General features: G+C 35.5%; 2 protein-coding genes across 3 annotated transcripts; one reads left to right on the top strand and one right to left on the bottom strand.

The window, feature by feature from the left end:
- Positions 2,915 to 4,799, top strand: LOC105176183 (scarecrow-like protein 15). The gene is given in 2 exon segments (XM_011098914.2): positions 2,915 to 4,469; positions 4,471 to 4,799. Coding segments are annotated over 2 exon segments (1,551 nt in total). The 5' UTR covers positions 2,915 to 3,105; the 3' UTR covers positions 4,658 to 4,799.
- Positions 7,613 to 15,095, bottom strand: LOC105176182 (G-box-binding factor 1-like). Of its 2 annotated transcripts, XM_011098912.2 has the most exons (13): positions 14,853 to 15,095; positions 14,587 to 14,664; positions 11,956 to 12,102; positions 11,803 to 11,859; positions 11,601 to 11,687; positions 11,401 to 11,490; positions 11,049 to 11,224; positions 10,859 to 10,913; positions 10,661 to 10,709; positions 10,376 to 10,590; positions 8,885 to 8,962; positions 8,215 to 8,340; positions 7,613 to 8,009 (listed from the first exon to the last, which is right to left on the bottom strand). In XM_011098912.2, the coding sequence occupies exons 3-13, from the start codon at positions 12,013 to 12,015 to the stop codon at positions 7,911 to 7,913; spliced, it is 1,092 nt and encodes a 363-aa protein (XP_011097214.1). In that variant the 5' UTR covers positions 12,016 to 12,102; positions 14,587 to 14,664; positions 14,853 to 15,095; the 3' UTR covers positions 7,613 to 7,910. The 2 variants fall into 2 exon arrangements, with proteins under 2 accessions (XP_011097214.1, XP_011097215.1); XM_011098913.2 differs by lacking the exons at positions 11,956 to 12,102; positions 14,587 to 14,664; positions 14,853 to 15,095 and having other exon boundaries at positions 7,614 to 8,009; positions 11,764 to 11,859.

Below are 15,777 nucleotides of genomic sequence, written 5' to 3'. Positions count from 1 at the left end.
TAATTATATGATAATAGTTAATTATGTTATGAGGAATACATAATCTACTTAAGTAATCCTCGTAGGAATTTATTGATTAGAATCGAGCTTTTCTAATTCTTAATGCTATTGATGAACTAAATTTTGTGGACGTTCCCAGGGTTGTTCATTGATTAGGAAACTAGCCAACGGACGTTCTTTGGCTGACAAAAAGGTAGAAAACGTGAGGTCGTTAGGTCCTACCAATATCTATAACTGATTTATCTGTTTGAACAATTGCTATATTTGCATCAATAATCGACCAATGAAATTAAGTATAAACCCAACTTTAACTGAAAAAGCCTTCTCTCACATCTACTCGTCCCTTTTAATTTTGTTTTGTTTTTAACTTAATCTCGTCTCTTCACTCATCACAATCGAAACCCTCCTATTTTTATTTTATGAAGGAATCAATTTTAAATCAATCCCTGAAAAATCAACTTTACTTCTACTTCTACAAAAAGTGTTCGTTAGAAATTATTTTGGTGGTCTCGGAATCCATCAATATATTCCAAAAATATAAAGTGTATTTAATTCTACAATTAATAATGATATTAAAATTTATAAAAAAAAAATTGTCACTAATATTTTTTTTGGTAGTGATGCTATTGGACTTTAGAACGAAATTTAAGTCTCAAATAATCTTTCACTTCATTTTAGAAAAATATGATTGTAAAAAATTATGAACTACTTAAAGTTTAGAAGAGTAGTCTTTTATAATTGTAGTCTCACACATTATTGAAGAGAGATGTATCAAAGTCAAAAGTTTATTATTTTACTCATTTCACAATAACAAATATAATTTTTTACTATGGTTAATTATCATAATTATAAGTAAAAAAATTTGACGGATATCATTTAATCACAATTGACAACGGTTATTACCCTTTTTTTCGTAAGCGAATTAGGCCAAAACATTTGTTATAATTAAAATTATTTAATTATAAGTAAAATCATGATGAATATTAATTAATTATAGTCAAAATTTAAGTTTTTGACATCGATTTTGTTTGACTGTGATAGAAAGTATATTGATTTACTTGCATCAATTTTATTTTAACGTAATAGATATATAATTAATTTAGTGCAGTTAAACCGTAATAATTTTTAATATTAAAAATAATAAATGTTTTTTTATAGTATTCCCTGACATTTACCAATACCTGTTTAAAAAACAGTATGAAAATTGAAATATTGTTGAAGGAGATAAAATGCTACAGAGCTAAAAGTTGAATTATTACAAGGGGATTGAGAACGTCGTATTTGGTCGTACGAGAGAGTAAAAGTAGTAAATTGTAAGAGAAAAGTTCAAAATTAAAATCAGTACGCAATAATTCGTTAAAGAAAAGGTTAAATATCTTTTATCGTACTATATTAGTTAATTTAGGGGTCAATCAAACTATTAGTGCATGGAAAAAAAAAACACAAATTCAATGGCTCGAGGAATGGACAAAATTAATACCAAAACATTAATCTTTTAACGAGATCATATTAATTATTTTCCTTATTTTTTTTACAATATTTATTACATCATCTATAATATATATATATATATATATATATATTTGAATTTAAAAGTTGATTGAATACATAGACAAATTCAAATAAAAAAATATGTTCAAACGAAAGAAAAAAACAACGTATTAGTATAGAAGTAAACATATATACACTCACATTCGTGAGACTCGGAGTCACAATTTTTCAGTTTTGAAGCATCAACCTTACCAATCGAGCAAAGCCTCATTAACTAAATTTTCTTTACAAGAATTAGATTTAATACTTTTATTACTTCAAAAGCAGCGGATCAAATTTTTTAATTCAAATTACATTTTCTATCCATTCAGTATGCACACGCCACGTGTATAAAATCTTTTTCTAAATAAAATATATAAAATCATCTTTACATACATCATAGTGTTTTTAGATTTCAAAAAATTAAAAATAAAATAAAATTTACAACAGAAAAACCGATCGATAAAAACAGAGCATCAAAAAGGAAAGTTTACTTGAAGAAGCAAAAGACCTTTTTACATTAATTGGACTAAACTCAACTCAAAATCATGAAGAGAAACAAAAACAGGAGAAGTATAGAGTGGTTAAAAGAAGACGTGAAATGTGAAAGCAATTAAGTCAAAAGCCGCTCAATAATCAAAAGCTAACAATCAACCAACGATTAATGAAAGCTGAGAATCAAAGAAAGTAGCACAATAAAGTGTTCCTTCTAAAGCCTTCTCCAACAAGCCTCAATTTCATCAACAATCCTCTAAACTTGTGCTTCTTATGTATTGTCCATGTCTGTCTCTCTGTCATGACACCCCACTCACGCATTATCTCCTTCTAAATATTTCTATCTTATTTTTTATACTTGATATTGATATTACACTCACATTTGTATTGTACGAAAACCCATTTTTACGATATGTGTTAATTTCATTATAATTTTTAATTTTTAAAAAGACCACGCATGTCAGATCATATAGGTAAGATAATAATATCTAACATGAAAGTGTAACAGAAAAGTCCCACTGCTCTTTGGTTTTAATCTTTTATTATACTTTCGTGTCACACATTGGTATCATACAAATAGAAAATGTTTATCCAAGCTAATTATATAGTAAGTGCAGTACACTTGTTGTATGTTTCATTACTTTTCTTGAATTCTACACAAATTACACGATAAATGTATTATACTAATTTATCATATAATTAATTTAAATTTAATCAAATTTAATTGTAAGTTAAAATTTTCCGACAACAAAGGTGATTGACATGCATCTTTAAAAATTGAGAAATATAATGGAATACAATAAGATTTATATGTGTAATGGTTAGTGCATAATATAAATGTATGATAGAAGATACTTTAGAGCGTACCCCACCAGCCACCCCCATGCACGCAAAGATAAAAAGGCAACAATCATCACCCCACAAAAGCCCCCGGCTTCCAGCTTTCAGCTTCAGCTTAATCCAACTCCACCAAACTTATATTACACCATTCAAGATTTATAAGAAAGAAATACATCCCTTTAACTGCCTTTGCTTTTCTCTCATCTTTCTTCCACACTTTCCCTTTAATTTCTTCAAGAAATGAAAGTACCCTTTCCTGCTGCAAACAATCACGCCACCTCGAGAACCGCGTTGAGTTCTACCCCGACCACAACTCTTCCGGCGGTCTCCTCCGCCACCACCACCACCACCGCCGCTAGCTCCCCCTACGAGCCCAAATCTGTTCTTGAGCTCCGATCCAGCCCGAGCCCGGTTTCTGATCATAAGCCCGCTTCTAATAATACTTGTGCTGCTGACATATTATTGGCTGACGATCCTCTTCAGCTGGATCAAGATCATCATATGCTTATCAACCCACAAGAGTGGGATTCTTGGATGAGAGAGTTGGGTTTGCACGACGATTCCACTACTCCTGTTTCCAAACAACTCACTTCTCACTCTGATCAATCGCATCAGAATCACTACTCGAATGATCTCCTCGAGTTCCCACCTGCAATTAGCTCCCTTGATTCAAATCATGATCAGTTTGTACCCGTTGATTTCGGACTTCTACCTGATATCCCCATAAACCATAACTCTAATTCCTTAAATTCCTTTGATGCCCTCTCTGTCGACCTGAACAGCAGCAACTGGAACGTCGTCGGATTTGACTACGTCGACGAATTAATCCGACTCGCGGAGTGCTTTGAGACTAACTCACTCCAGCTCGGGCAAGTGATATTGGCGCGGCTCAATCAACGGTTGAGATCTCCCATCGGGAAACCCCTCCAGAGAGCTGCTTTCTATTTCAAGGAAGCTCTTCAGTCTTTACTCACCGGGTCAGCTCGGCTGGCTCACCAGCCCGCTAATTCTTCTGAGATCATTCAAACCATCAAAGCCCAGAAAACCTTCTCCAACATCTCTCCAATTCCGATGTTTTCCAGCTTCACAGCTAACCAAGCCTTGCTCGAAGCCATAGACGGCTCCTCGCATGTCCACATCGTCGACTTCGACATCGGCTTCGGCGGCCACTGGGCTTCCTTCATGAAAGAGCTCGCCGATAAAGCGGACTTACGAAAAGCCGCGCCGCCGGTGATCCGAATATCAGCCCTCGTTCTGGAGGAGTACGCGGCGGAGTCCAGGCTGATCAGGGAGAACTTATCTCAGTTCGCTCGGGAGCTAAATATTAGGTTTGAGATCGACTTTATTTTGATACGTACCTTTGAATATTTGTCCTTTAAAGCCATTAAATTCATCGACGGTGAAAGAGTAGCAGTTCTTTTAACTCCGGCAATATTCCGGCACGTCGAGACCGGGTTCCTAAATGATCTCCGGCGAGCCTCTCCGCACGTGGTGGTGCACGTAGACGTCGAAGGGCAGATGGGGTACGGAGCGCCTTCATATCGGCAGGCTGTAATTGACGGTCTGGAGTTTTACTCCACGCTCTTGGAATCTATGGAGGCTGCTAACTCGGGAGGCGCTGGTTGCGGCGGGGTTGCGGCAGGTGGGGCTGAGCCAATTTGCTGACTTTCAGGCAGAGTGTTTACTTAGGAGAGTGCAAGTCAGAGGTTTCCATGTCGTGAAACGACAGGCGGAGATGCTGCTCTGCTGGCATGATAGGCCGCTAGTGGCGACGTCAGCTTGGAGGTTTTAGAGAAAAAGATTGAATCTATGTCATGATGATCAACTGGAAATTAGGGTTAGGAATGAAGTACGTTTATCCTGACCTGTCTATGCTTAATGTGTAGTTTATTTTGATGTTTATTAACTAGATAATGAATTAGCTTTTCGGTTTATCTCTGTTTTCAGTACATATATAAATCTTGAATCTCTTGGCTACTAAAGGTTCCAATCATAGTCAAAGTAGCGAAGTCCACCATAAATCTGAACTTGGGAAATTTTAGTTTGAATTTGATTTGATTAAATTTAAACAATTATATAACAAGGCGCAATATATTTGTTGTTTGATTTAATTACAAATCAGAAAAATTGAACAATCATATAACATAGTAATACACTTTTTTGTTAATTGGTTTGGTTCATCCAAATTTGATTCACGCAAGAATTTTCTATGAACGTGGACTATCAAAATATTATTGGGCAGTACCCAGAATTTGCATTATAGATGCTAAAAGTCTCTAAAAATTTACTGAAATTGACAAAATTAAATATAATTGATATAAATTACTACTTATAGAAAACATTAAACTCAAACATGAATTCGCAACAGAAAAATAGTTCATGAGCAATAATAATAAGAAAATATTTATTATACATTGTTAGTAGCACGTTATAAGTAAATCGTATTATTAGGAAAATTTTATAAAAAAATGTAAAATTTTCATTGACAGATATATATATGTAACATTTATTATCATACCACTACAAAAAGTTATTTTATAGTAATGATATTTGTAATGGGCCAAGTTATTATTTTTAATCGCTTTTTTAATTTGTAACGGTCATTGTAACGGATACCCTACTGTAGTTTTTTTGGGCATTACAAAATATTTGTAACAGTTTGCTTGGAAGTCGTTACCAATTGTAACGGCCATATTAACGGCCTACGTAGACCGTTACAGAGGTAGTCCAAGTGCAGAAAATGCATTTGGGCCTGTTTTTGAAATGGTTTAATCAAATTTGATTTAATTATTATTGTAGCGGCTTTTGTAACACGTATAGGTATGGTTGTGCTTCAATATAGGAGTGGTATTTGGAATACTATTTGTAACGGCAGTTAGCTATATTGCAATGATTATTGTATTGGTCTTTGTATTTCTTTTCTCAACTATTTTTATAACGGTCATTGTAACTCCTTAGGATTAAAGGCAATTTTCGTCCCCTAACTTCAGACCATTCTCGTTTTAGTCCCCTAAGTTACTAAGGTTCCATTTTAGTCCCGTAAAATTAAAAAATCTCAATTTTGGTACAAATTTAGTTGGAAAGTTGAGTCACTCGCCGGAAAAAGTCACATGTCAGGCATATGACTTTTTAAATTGGGGTTTGCATTGTGATTGGCTGAAAATAATGTACTCCACAATCAATTTTCCGATTAATCACACAGACAAAAAGAAATGAAGAATATCTACTATCATAAACATTAAATATGTTCAACACCTACAAAAATTGAAAGATGTCACAAGACAGAACTAACATAGAAAGTAACTTTACCAAGTGATAACTGCATTAACAAACATAAATCATCACTACAGATCACAGACATCAGATTGTTATGAAGGCAATAACAACACATCCTTGAACATAAATATAGGCATTTAGTTTTACTCACCAGGAAAAGGTACTGAGGTTTCGCTTTTACTGGCAGCTTCAAAACCTTATAAAACGGGATCTGAATCTTATAACGCTCTGATTTATCAATATGAATTATGAAAGCTCTGGTGGTAGTGTTTATATCACACTATATGTGGTATATATAGACAAACAACCATTTGCAGATTATGGTAGATGCAAAATTGAATCACTGTGCAATGTGTGAATCAACAGGAACATCAGAAAAAAGTGAAAATCTGACAATAATTTAAAGAACAAATCACTGTGCACATGTGAAAGATTAGATCATCGCAGACAATAATTTAAGGCAACTACTGTTGAACCGTACATACTTTTCAGTATAATACATCCAAACCCAACTCTCAAGATATCAGAAAATTCAGAAATCAAAAATTGAATGGAAGAAATCATGCAATTAAAGTAAAAGAACAAGAAATTGTCGGCAAACTTAACAGAGGGAAATCCACCCTTTCGCTTGATTGACGCACTGTGTGTAACGAGGACCAGGTGGCGCGTGAGAAATTGATTCCAACAGCCGGCGGCACACCTTTGACGTGAACGACGAGTGGCGGCGGACTCCAACGGAGTTTGTGGCTTGGTCATCGTAACACCGTCGTGGTGGGAGGATGCGGGTGATAGCGGCGCTGGGGCTATGCTGTCGATGGAGTTCATCTAACTACGCCGTGATAGGTCTGACGCCGGTGATGGCGGCGGTGGGGGGCTGTGGTCGGTTCGATCGACGAAGTTCTTAAGGTGGAGAGAGAAGGTTGAAGACAACTCAGAAGAGGAGCTGCAATTTTACATTTTAAAAACAACATATTTCTGTTATGAGCTAAGCCTATAAAATTAAAAAAAAAAAAGATTAGTAGGCCACTTTTAATTTTTACACCCAATCAAGGTGTAAAACTTAAAACCAAACATTGCTGATATTTTGGCCCGTCTCGGAAATGGGCCAAAATTCGAATCCAAACACAACCTAGATAATTGTAAAATTATTTATGTTCCATTCGATCAAAAAGCAAAACATTTCTATATATCTAGTAGAAACACATCGAATTTTGCTTCCTAATATACATTAATATATATTAATATATATCTTAGCATAATAATATATACCTGTACGTGAATATGAGGTGATGATTTCACCATTTAAATTTAATTATTTCAAAATTAATTATGCAATCGTGGGATCCCAGCTACTGTGCCCATACACCTCCAAAACATCTATGGCACATTTACTGCATATAGCTATAAATTAAACTAAAATACTGCTCCTTGTAGTCAACATGCGAAAATTTAAGATTCATAATAGTTTGAACAAAATAAATAATAAAAAGCTACTTGTAAATTTCTTTATTAAGTGAAGCATCGCATGGAGTAAGGAGAAAGAATACAAATTGAACCATCCCTGTCATTGACTTTTACAAAAGACACAATCAGATCCTTAATGCTGTTAGACTAACATAGATTAATACTACAATAGCAGTGAGAAGGTTACATAATATGGATTAGTAGGCAGGACAGATGCTCTTTGTATCGTCGAACTAGGAAGAAATTCCACCAGAAACTTGCAGATTCTTGTCCAGTTGCAGGCGGGCATAATCTACTCTACTGTTCTAACAGTTACCTTCATCCCCACGGGACTGGGGATGAGTACCATTGCTGTTCTCTAACTTAGATAGGATGTCTGGGCCGCACAACTTAGTTAACTCTTCCTGTTTCAGCGTGAAAATACATTTATGTTAGGATTACAAAGCGATCGACATTAGTGATTGCTGCTCTTCTTTTCTTCCATTGGATTTCAAAATACGTCCCGTAAAATGGCACATTGCTGAAATAACGGCTAAAAGGCTATACTCTAGAAATATGGAAGATATTGCAGCTGGGAGGGAGGAAAAAGCAAGAAAAATGAAAACGGACCTTTATGGAGTTATTCTCGGATGTGAGTTTCTCGCATTCCTCTGAAAGCCTTTGCAACTCATCTCTGAGAGTGTGATTCTCGTTACTTAATGTCTCCACCCTGTGCTGTAGCTCTTCACACTCAGCCTGCAGCGAATGAGAAGTGTAATGAATGAAAACATCACAGACGATGATCAGGCTATATTAAGGGTCTCTCTGCAGGAAAGAATTTCTCAATGTTCTGACCCAGCAAAAATCAGCTTGTTTGTTTATATTTTCATACTATTAGAACAGACATCGCATAATTAGGTGCAAAAATATAGTAGTTTCTTGATCCGACTCTTCTATACGTCGCAACACTATTTTCAACAACTATTTTGTCTTTTCTGGCTCGTATTTTTCCTTGGGAATTGCCATTTGGCTCATCTTTTTTCTATTTTCTCTTTTGCTTTTTTCACATTGGGTAATCTAACAACATAGTGAACTTTTTCCTTTTCATATTTAGACATCAAGTAGAAATGGAAACTAGTCATATTATCTCATACTTGAAATTAAAAAATCGAGTCATAGATTTAAGGTTAATCAGCCAACTTTAGTTTGATATTTTTCATAACCCCTCCTGAATCATCTTCCAGATCTAGAAGACAATACTTTATATCCAAGAGCAACTTAATTTACACAGAATCCTTACCTGCTTCCGTAATCTTGACCTCCGGGCAGACTCTCGATTGGATTGTTTTCTCTTCTGCCTTTTTAATTCGCGTTCATCCTGTAAGATCAAAGTTCAAATTCTGTTCGTATAGATGAGTTTATTTCCTTTCATGACTTTTTTTTCTAATCCTTGTCAATTATATTTATTCAAGGAAAGGGAATGACAACCAATTTGGTAAAATCATTGATTATGGCCCTTCAACGCTGAATAGATGAACCTAGCAACTCCAGAACTGAATGAAATAATTACGCAATTTGCAAATTCTGAATGCATATGATAAATACTACCAAGTATATCAGCACACAAGTTCATGTTGGGAAATAACCAAGTGTTAACCAGAAACGAGACATATGTATCCCCACATTCGTCATCCACGTCCTTCGCACACCAGGCCTCTCTTTAATCATGTCAGTAACAGAATCTTGGTCATGTCATAAGGATCATTTCCCTTCCTGGAGCCATTTTTTCCTTAAAGATCAATGTTTGCAACCCAAACAATACGTCCTAATTGTTTTCATCTTAGCGATGAGAGGAAGTGAAGCAATTAAAACATGAAGACAAGTACTTGTAGGAAACACGCCACATATCAAATCTCCACTCAACTATGGCCATCACAGTTATTTAAAGGACCAAATACATCACTGTGCCTTTGTTATTATATAGATTTTTGAATCTGGTCCATCACAAAGATTCGAATCAAATATGAGAACTAATATCCATTAAACTTGAATTCTTCTAAGACAATTCATATTTAGAGTAAGGATAGACCTTTTTATTGTCTTTGTTTTTTGAAGGGATGTGATCCACAACTGCATCAGAGCTAAACCACCATTTGAAATCATAGGCCATTCAATAATCCATATCATATGCCCTTGTACTCTGCTTAAAGCTTCAATGCAATGGAAGAAAACCTATATCAGCTCAGAACTGTTTACATCAATTGACTAGGTGAGCTAAATTGGGCAGGGTAGGATGCCAACCCACTTCTCGCATCATGCAGGCATCAAGAGATATGGAAGGATCTTCTTTCATTCTAATTCTAAATGTTTAATAAAGAAAATGGTCTTTCCAAATAAGGAAAAAATGCAAGTTGAAACCAGTGATGGACTAATAAAAGCTGTACTTGGAGGCAAAAAAGTTCGCACATATATACATATATATATAATATTCTAAAATAGATTATGAGAAAGAGCAACAGAAACACATACAAGAATTTGTGTCTTAGACTCTTAAATTTGCAGAACAGAAATCAGAATGCATAATCTATAAATGTTCAAACACAGCCCCACAAAGATTGACAGAACTAGAAACTTCAGGCTATATTGGAATTAGAAGGAAAGGCAGGGGGAACAGCAAAATACGAAAAGAATGAACAAAGACAAACAAAATCAACTAAGTTGGTCATACAACATTACTGCAGCAGAATAAAATAAAATCCAGACATGTAACAACTCCAGGAAAGTAGAATACCTGAATCCACTGATCATTGATCATGCCAGGAGGAGCAATGGTTGGAGAAACTCCAGGCTGATTTGGCCGCAGTTTCATGGCCCCAGAACCAGCAGGAGAAGCATTCCACAGATCCATGCCAATATTCAGATTAGTTGCAGGCACAGAGACTACAGGATTGCCAGGTACCGAGGTCTGGAAGTTAGTTGGCACACCATTGTTCTGTGCATTTGCCCCTGATGTTTCAATTATAGTCTCATTAATACCGACTAAATCTAAACTTTGATGGGCATTTAAAACTCTTACCATCAGCAAGCATCTGGTCAAAGCTTCCTTTCTTGGTAGCAGAAGATTCCTACAATGTAGAATCAGATTTTCTTCAATACAAATTATCATACATCCTTATTACATGTGGCAAAGCAAGTTTAAAAGTACTTCATGAACTCTTCAATACAGGAACAGAGAAGAGAGAAAACTAAAAGCTGTACATGCCGAAAAAACAACCTGATTATTGTTATCATCACTTGCATCTGACGACCCTTCACTCCCACTTTCAGCACTGTTCATGAGCAAACTTTATAATCAGCACATGAACATCATTATTTAGATGTCAAGAAGTAGTGAATCATCAATATGAGCACAAATGTGAAAATAAACATAAAAGTAGTTGTAACATCAATCCATCTCAAACCACCTTTGAGTACCAACATCATTTCCAGAGCCCGAAGCCGCTTTTCCACCATCTCCAGTCTTTCCAACAATCATGACATGGTTCCCCGACGCCCCCTTGGTTTTTTTGCTTGAAGCACGGTCCTTCCCCTCTGTGGCTTTCCCATCCAATTCTCCAGTTCCATGTACAGCACTTGGAGCCTGTAACAAAAGGTAGTAAAGATAAATGTGATTCTTTGGCAACTCCGGACCACAGTTATTAGCGAACACTTGAAAATTGTGTAAAACCAATGACTGAGCAACATAAAAATAACAAACTTAATCAACTGTGTTCATGTATTCAATCAGATACTAAAAGGTTTGAAGCACTTAGTTACCGTAGCCATATTAGGATGAGCATACACTCCCCCAGGAGGATATAAGGCTGGATATGGAACTGGAGTTCCATAAGGTGGCATCAGAGGATGCTGAAAAGTAGATAAACAATTTTCAGTAAAATGTCTGATCTGCTAAAAAGCTCAAACACTACTGCAGTGTCCAAATATAAAAATGATAGGTCTGAATCAAGAATAATCACCTGGCTTCCCCACAAGTAGGGATGGGGAGTAGGGGAAGCAACAGTTGAAGCAAAGAAAGGCGGAGTTGCTCCAGCACCATAAAAAGCCTGGAGATAAGACATGCCTTTAATAATATGTTTATATAGTAGGCAATGACTTTCTTGAAATGGAAAACCACTATACATTTCAGGAAAATAAAATCCAACAGCAAACATCCAACACCTGCATAGAGCTTGACCAATCAGGATATGCAGGCGTAGTAGGTGTAATTGGTGTTTCCTGCAGAACAAGCGAATGGTTTAGTGTTATTTGGACGAATACAAAAGTTTACATACTATTTTGTAAAGGAAACACTTGCACAAGAAAATACAGAACCTGCGCTGAGGATGCAGGTTTGGATGACTTTGTGGGTGTGCTCTCTTCCCCAGCCCCCATTACAGCAGCAGATTGTGGGCTCAATTTCCAACCCTAGTTCTAGTTGTTTGTACAGGATCTTTGTGTTGTTAATCAAAAGACGAGCACCTGATGATATTCCACAACGGCAAAAATTGTGAAAAATGAATTCTATAGTTAAGGACAAAGTTCTGATGGCAATGAATGAAAGTTCAGTCAAATCCATATAAGTCCTTTTAAGAAATAACACAAGTAAAAAGGTATATTTCATGACTCTTAACGATCTACCCATCCACTAGTAGTAATTATCATTTAACAGCAGAGAACACTGTCCAGATCCTCAGACCTACAGTCAAGGTTGAATATTAGAAGTCAGTTAAATGCTCTATACGGATGTCACAAGGTCCTGCAGTCATCTGCTTTCTATGTACAGTGTTGAGGATGTTTTCAGTATTTAATTCGGGGAAAACACAAGAGATAGGCAATAAATGGCCAAGAATTATTTATCTCCCGGCTATTTATAGAAAAAGACATTAATCATATTCACCAGGTCTTGTAAAATAAGGTCTGAACGTAACAGCAATTTTTTTCACACCAACAAATATAAAACCTCATCAACACAAGATCAGATTTGAACACATTAGGGAAAAGCGTGGACCATAATGCAATAATTTGAAACTGATACTTGCGTACTATGTAGTCATTACAGGATGGTGGATTTAAAACAAGGAATAGAATTCATAGAAAATTATATCCAAGTGAAGACATAAACTAACAAAGTACTTAATACATTAAGAATCTACACTAGTCAAAATATGAGGAAACTAATATCTTGCTCTGAATTGGGCCAGCTAATTGCTGGTACTCAGTTTTAGATTGAAAATGCCTCGAAGTTTTCTCCAAAAAACTATAAAATGGAGCAAAACAATTTTCCTTGCATTAATTATCTTAGACAAGAAAAAGGGACAAAAGGCTTGACCCTCAGCCAATAAAACAGGCCTTGCCCCAGACCCGGTTCTTGGACAAGTGAGTTTCATCAAGATCTAAGATACAGCCAAAAACAGTTTAAGGCCAACTGTATTCAAAATATTTGTCGAACCACCTCAAGCTTGCTGCAAACTAGAAGCTAGAAACCATAGATATTAATCACTCCAGTAAAAGTAAGCTGTAGAGCAAAAAACAGGCCTCAAAGGAGGATTTTGGAGATAGACATCACATAACTCCAACAGATATATTCTCTTTCATCCCATTTACACAAACTTCCAGCATAGTACGCCACTGCAAAAAGTTGCGCATCCTGGTTCACAGTTACATGCTGTCAAATTCTTGCTGCTGCTTATCTTTCTAAAATCTCCATAAAATCATGTTTTGCCCCTTCTAATTTAAGTTAATTATCTCCACTATCACATAGTATTCTGCAAAACTCAGTGGCTTTAGCATTCCATGCTGTTTGATAAAAATTCCTAGTTTTCATTGTACTTATGCATCTGTGTATTATCTTTGCTTTCACAGGAGCAGGGTTGTTGTGAAGTTGGGTGGACGTGAATGTGGAGAGATTTAACTCCTCAGAAGATGGCAATCTAGTCAACTTTGTTCTATTACTAAGATACAATGTAGAGACATCACCTGATGATATTAACAGGCACCCCATCAGTCTTTTCATTACCAGAATAAATCGAAGTAGATTGTATATGGAAGCAGCGCACTATACAATTGTAGGGCAAATTTCGGTGTAAGAAGTAACAGGAAAATGGTCTGTATTCTAAAGAAATGTTAACAATCTATTTATGCCAATACCAAAGCATAACTATAAATCACCTTAAGGTTCTAGACATAATAATATCCAACAAAATGTCCAAAGAAACTAGTAGAACCCCTACGTTATTGCAAATTTCACTGAAGCATGTCTACTACCAATAACTTTTTACATTATTTTCTCAATAAATGTATCTCAGACTTAACTCTTAACCCACGGCCTCATTTTCGCCAGTGCACTTCAAATTGGCCTATTGTTCTACAGCAACTGTCAGCAACATGTATTGCCCCATAATTTGTAATAGAAAAGAGAACTCAAAAGGGAATGTCATTGATATTGTTCCTAGAAATCATTCCGTGTGAGTTGGTAGTGATGCGCATGAAAATGCCAATCAAATGCTTTCTTACTTTTTCCGATATAAATAAGCTAAACATAAATAATATAATGCCAACACCGCATCCTATAGATGCATTTATATCTCCATATGAAACAAATCTCTGGCAGCCCGCAACCAACTACTATAATTGTCCAAGATTTCAGACAAAGAGGCATCCAGTTACAACAACCAATTTTTTCTCTCTTATTAACCGCCAAATAGATTATAATTCTCGGAAGAGTCCAAAATTCAGGTACCAAACTCAAACAGAAGGACACCACAAAACTCCCCCTCCCATTGTAAACCCAAAGACCCATAACTCAAATCCTCAAAATATCCGAGACAAACAAGCAAAATTTAAAAAAAGAAAACTGAAAGCATTAAAGCCTTCAAAGTCCAGTCTTGTATGAACATCATTAAAGAAAAAAAAAAAAAGCAGAGAGAGAAAACGAGATGAGAGAGAAAGCGAAAGGGGACTGACCTGGTATAAATTAGCAAGTGATGTGGAGCGAAAGGAGTCCAACACGGCCGAACCAGGTTCGGTTTCCGTTGTTGCTTCCTGTTAATACCAACAATATGAAATCTATACAACGCCAAAAAAAACCACAGAAAAACACACACACCCTCCGTCCCCTGAGATCCAACTGATGCAAATTTCAGATAAACTTCCACAACTTTGTACTAAACAAAAAACCAAACACCATAAATCAGATGTCGAGAAAAGAACTACACCCTCATTCCCATTACCAGAAAATCCTGTGTTGTTCGGAAGAAATCAAAGAAGAATTAGAAGGTGAATTACAACAATTTTGGTTTATCCGTCTCAGTAGAAATTCAAGCAACTTTGGTGGTGGTATGAGCAAGAGCAAGGTATGGGAGAGTTGGCCAATGGCGGGGGGTAGGGTTTTGGAGGGTGACACGTATGGGAGAAAGAGGAATCCAACTGGCGGAAAGTAAATGGATAGGCATGACGAGGCAACCTGTGTTTTTGGTGACTCATCCCTTCCTTCCTCCTCTATGGATAACTTTATTACAATCCCAATTTCTTCTCCTACTCTTTTTCTTTTTTCTTTTTCTTTTTTTTAAAGAATAATAATTACTCTCCTAATTAAGATGGGTGTTCGGATCGGGTTGTTTTGACTTCAACCCAATTCGAATGGGTCTGGTAGATCGAGTAGAATCATTATTATAATTTTTAAATTTTGGGTTATTTGAATCCGAAAAATGGGTCGGTTATCGGGTAGGAAAAGATACACGATCAGGTTAATAGTTTACTTGATATTTATATCAGAAAATAAAAGTTTTAAAATTGAAAACAAAAAAAATAAAAAATATTTATTATAACTAGTAGAGTAGTAATATGATTGATTCATCTGCCTATCAAGTTATTGATATAATAAATTGAATTATTTTTATCTATTAATTTGAATTATTTTAAATGTTATACTATCTTTTAACATTAATAAGCTAATATTATAATTTGAAATTAAATTTTGTAAAATATTTTTGAAAATTAAGTCACTCCATGCAAAAATGACATGCTTTTAATAAATATTTTTTTGTTGTCCCTACTTTTCTTCATATTCTAAATTACCAAAACAAATAAAAAAAAATAAAAAATTAGGATATTCAATTTTTTATATTGAGTATCAAAATATACGAATAAAAAAAT

This window comes from Sesamum indicum, linkage group LG13 (assembly GCF_000512975.1).
Source record: "Sesamum indicum cultivar Zhongzhi No. 13 linkage group LG13, S_indicum_v1.0, whole genome shotgun sequence".
NCBI classification, from domain to species: domain Eukaryota; kingdom Viridiplantae; phylum Streptophyta; class Magnoliopsida; order Lamiales; family Pedaliaceae; genus Sesamum; species Sesamum indicum.
The sequence above is the reverse complement of the archived record's forward strand: the minus strand, read 5'-3'. Positions and strand labels throughout refer to the sequence as shown.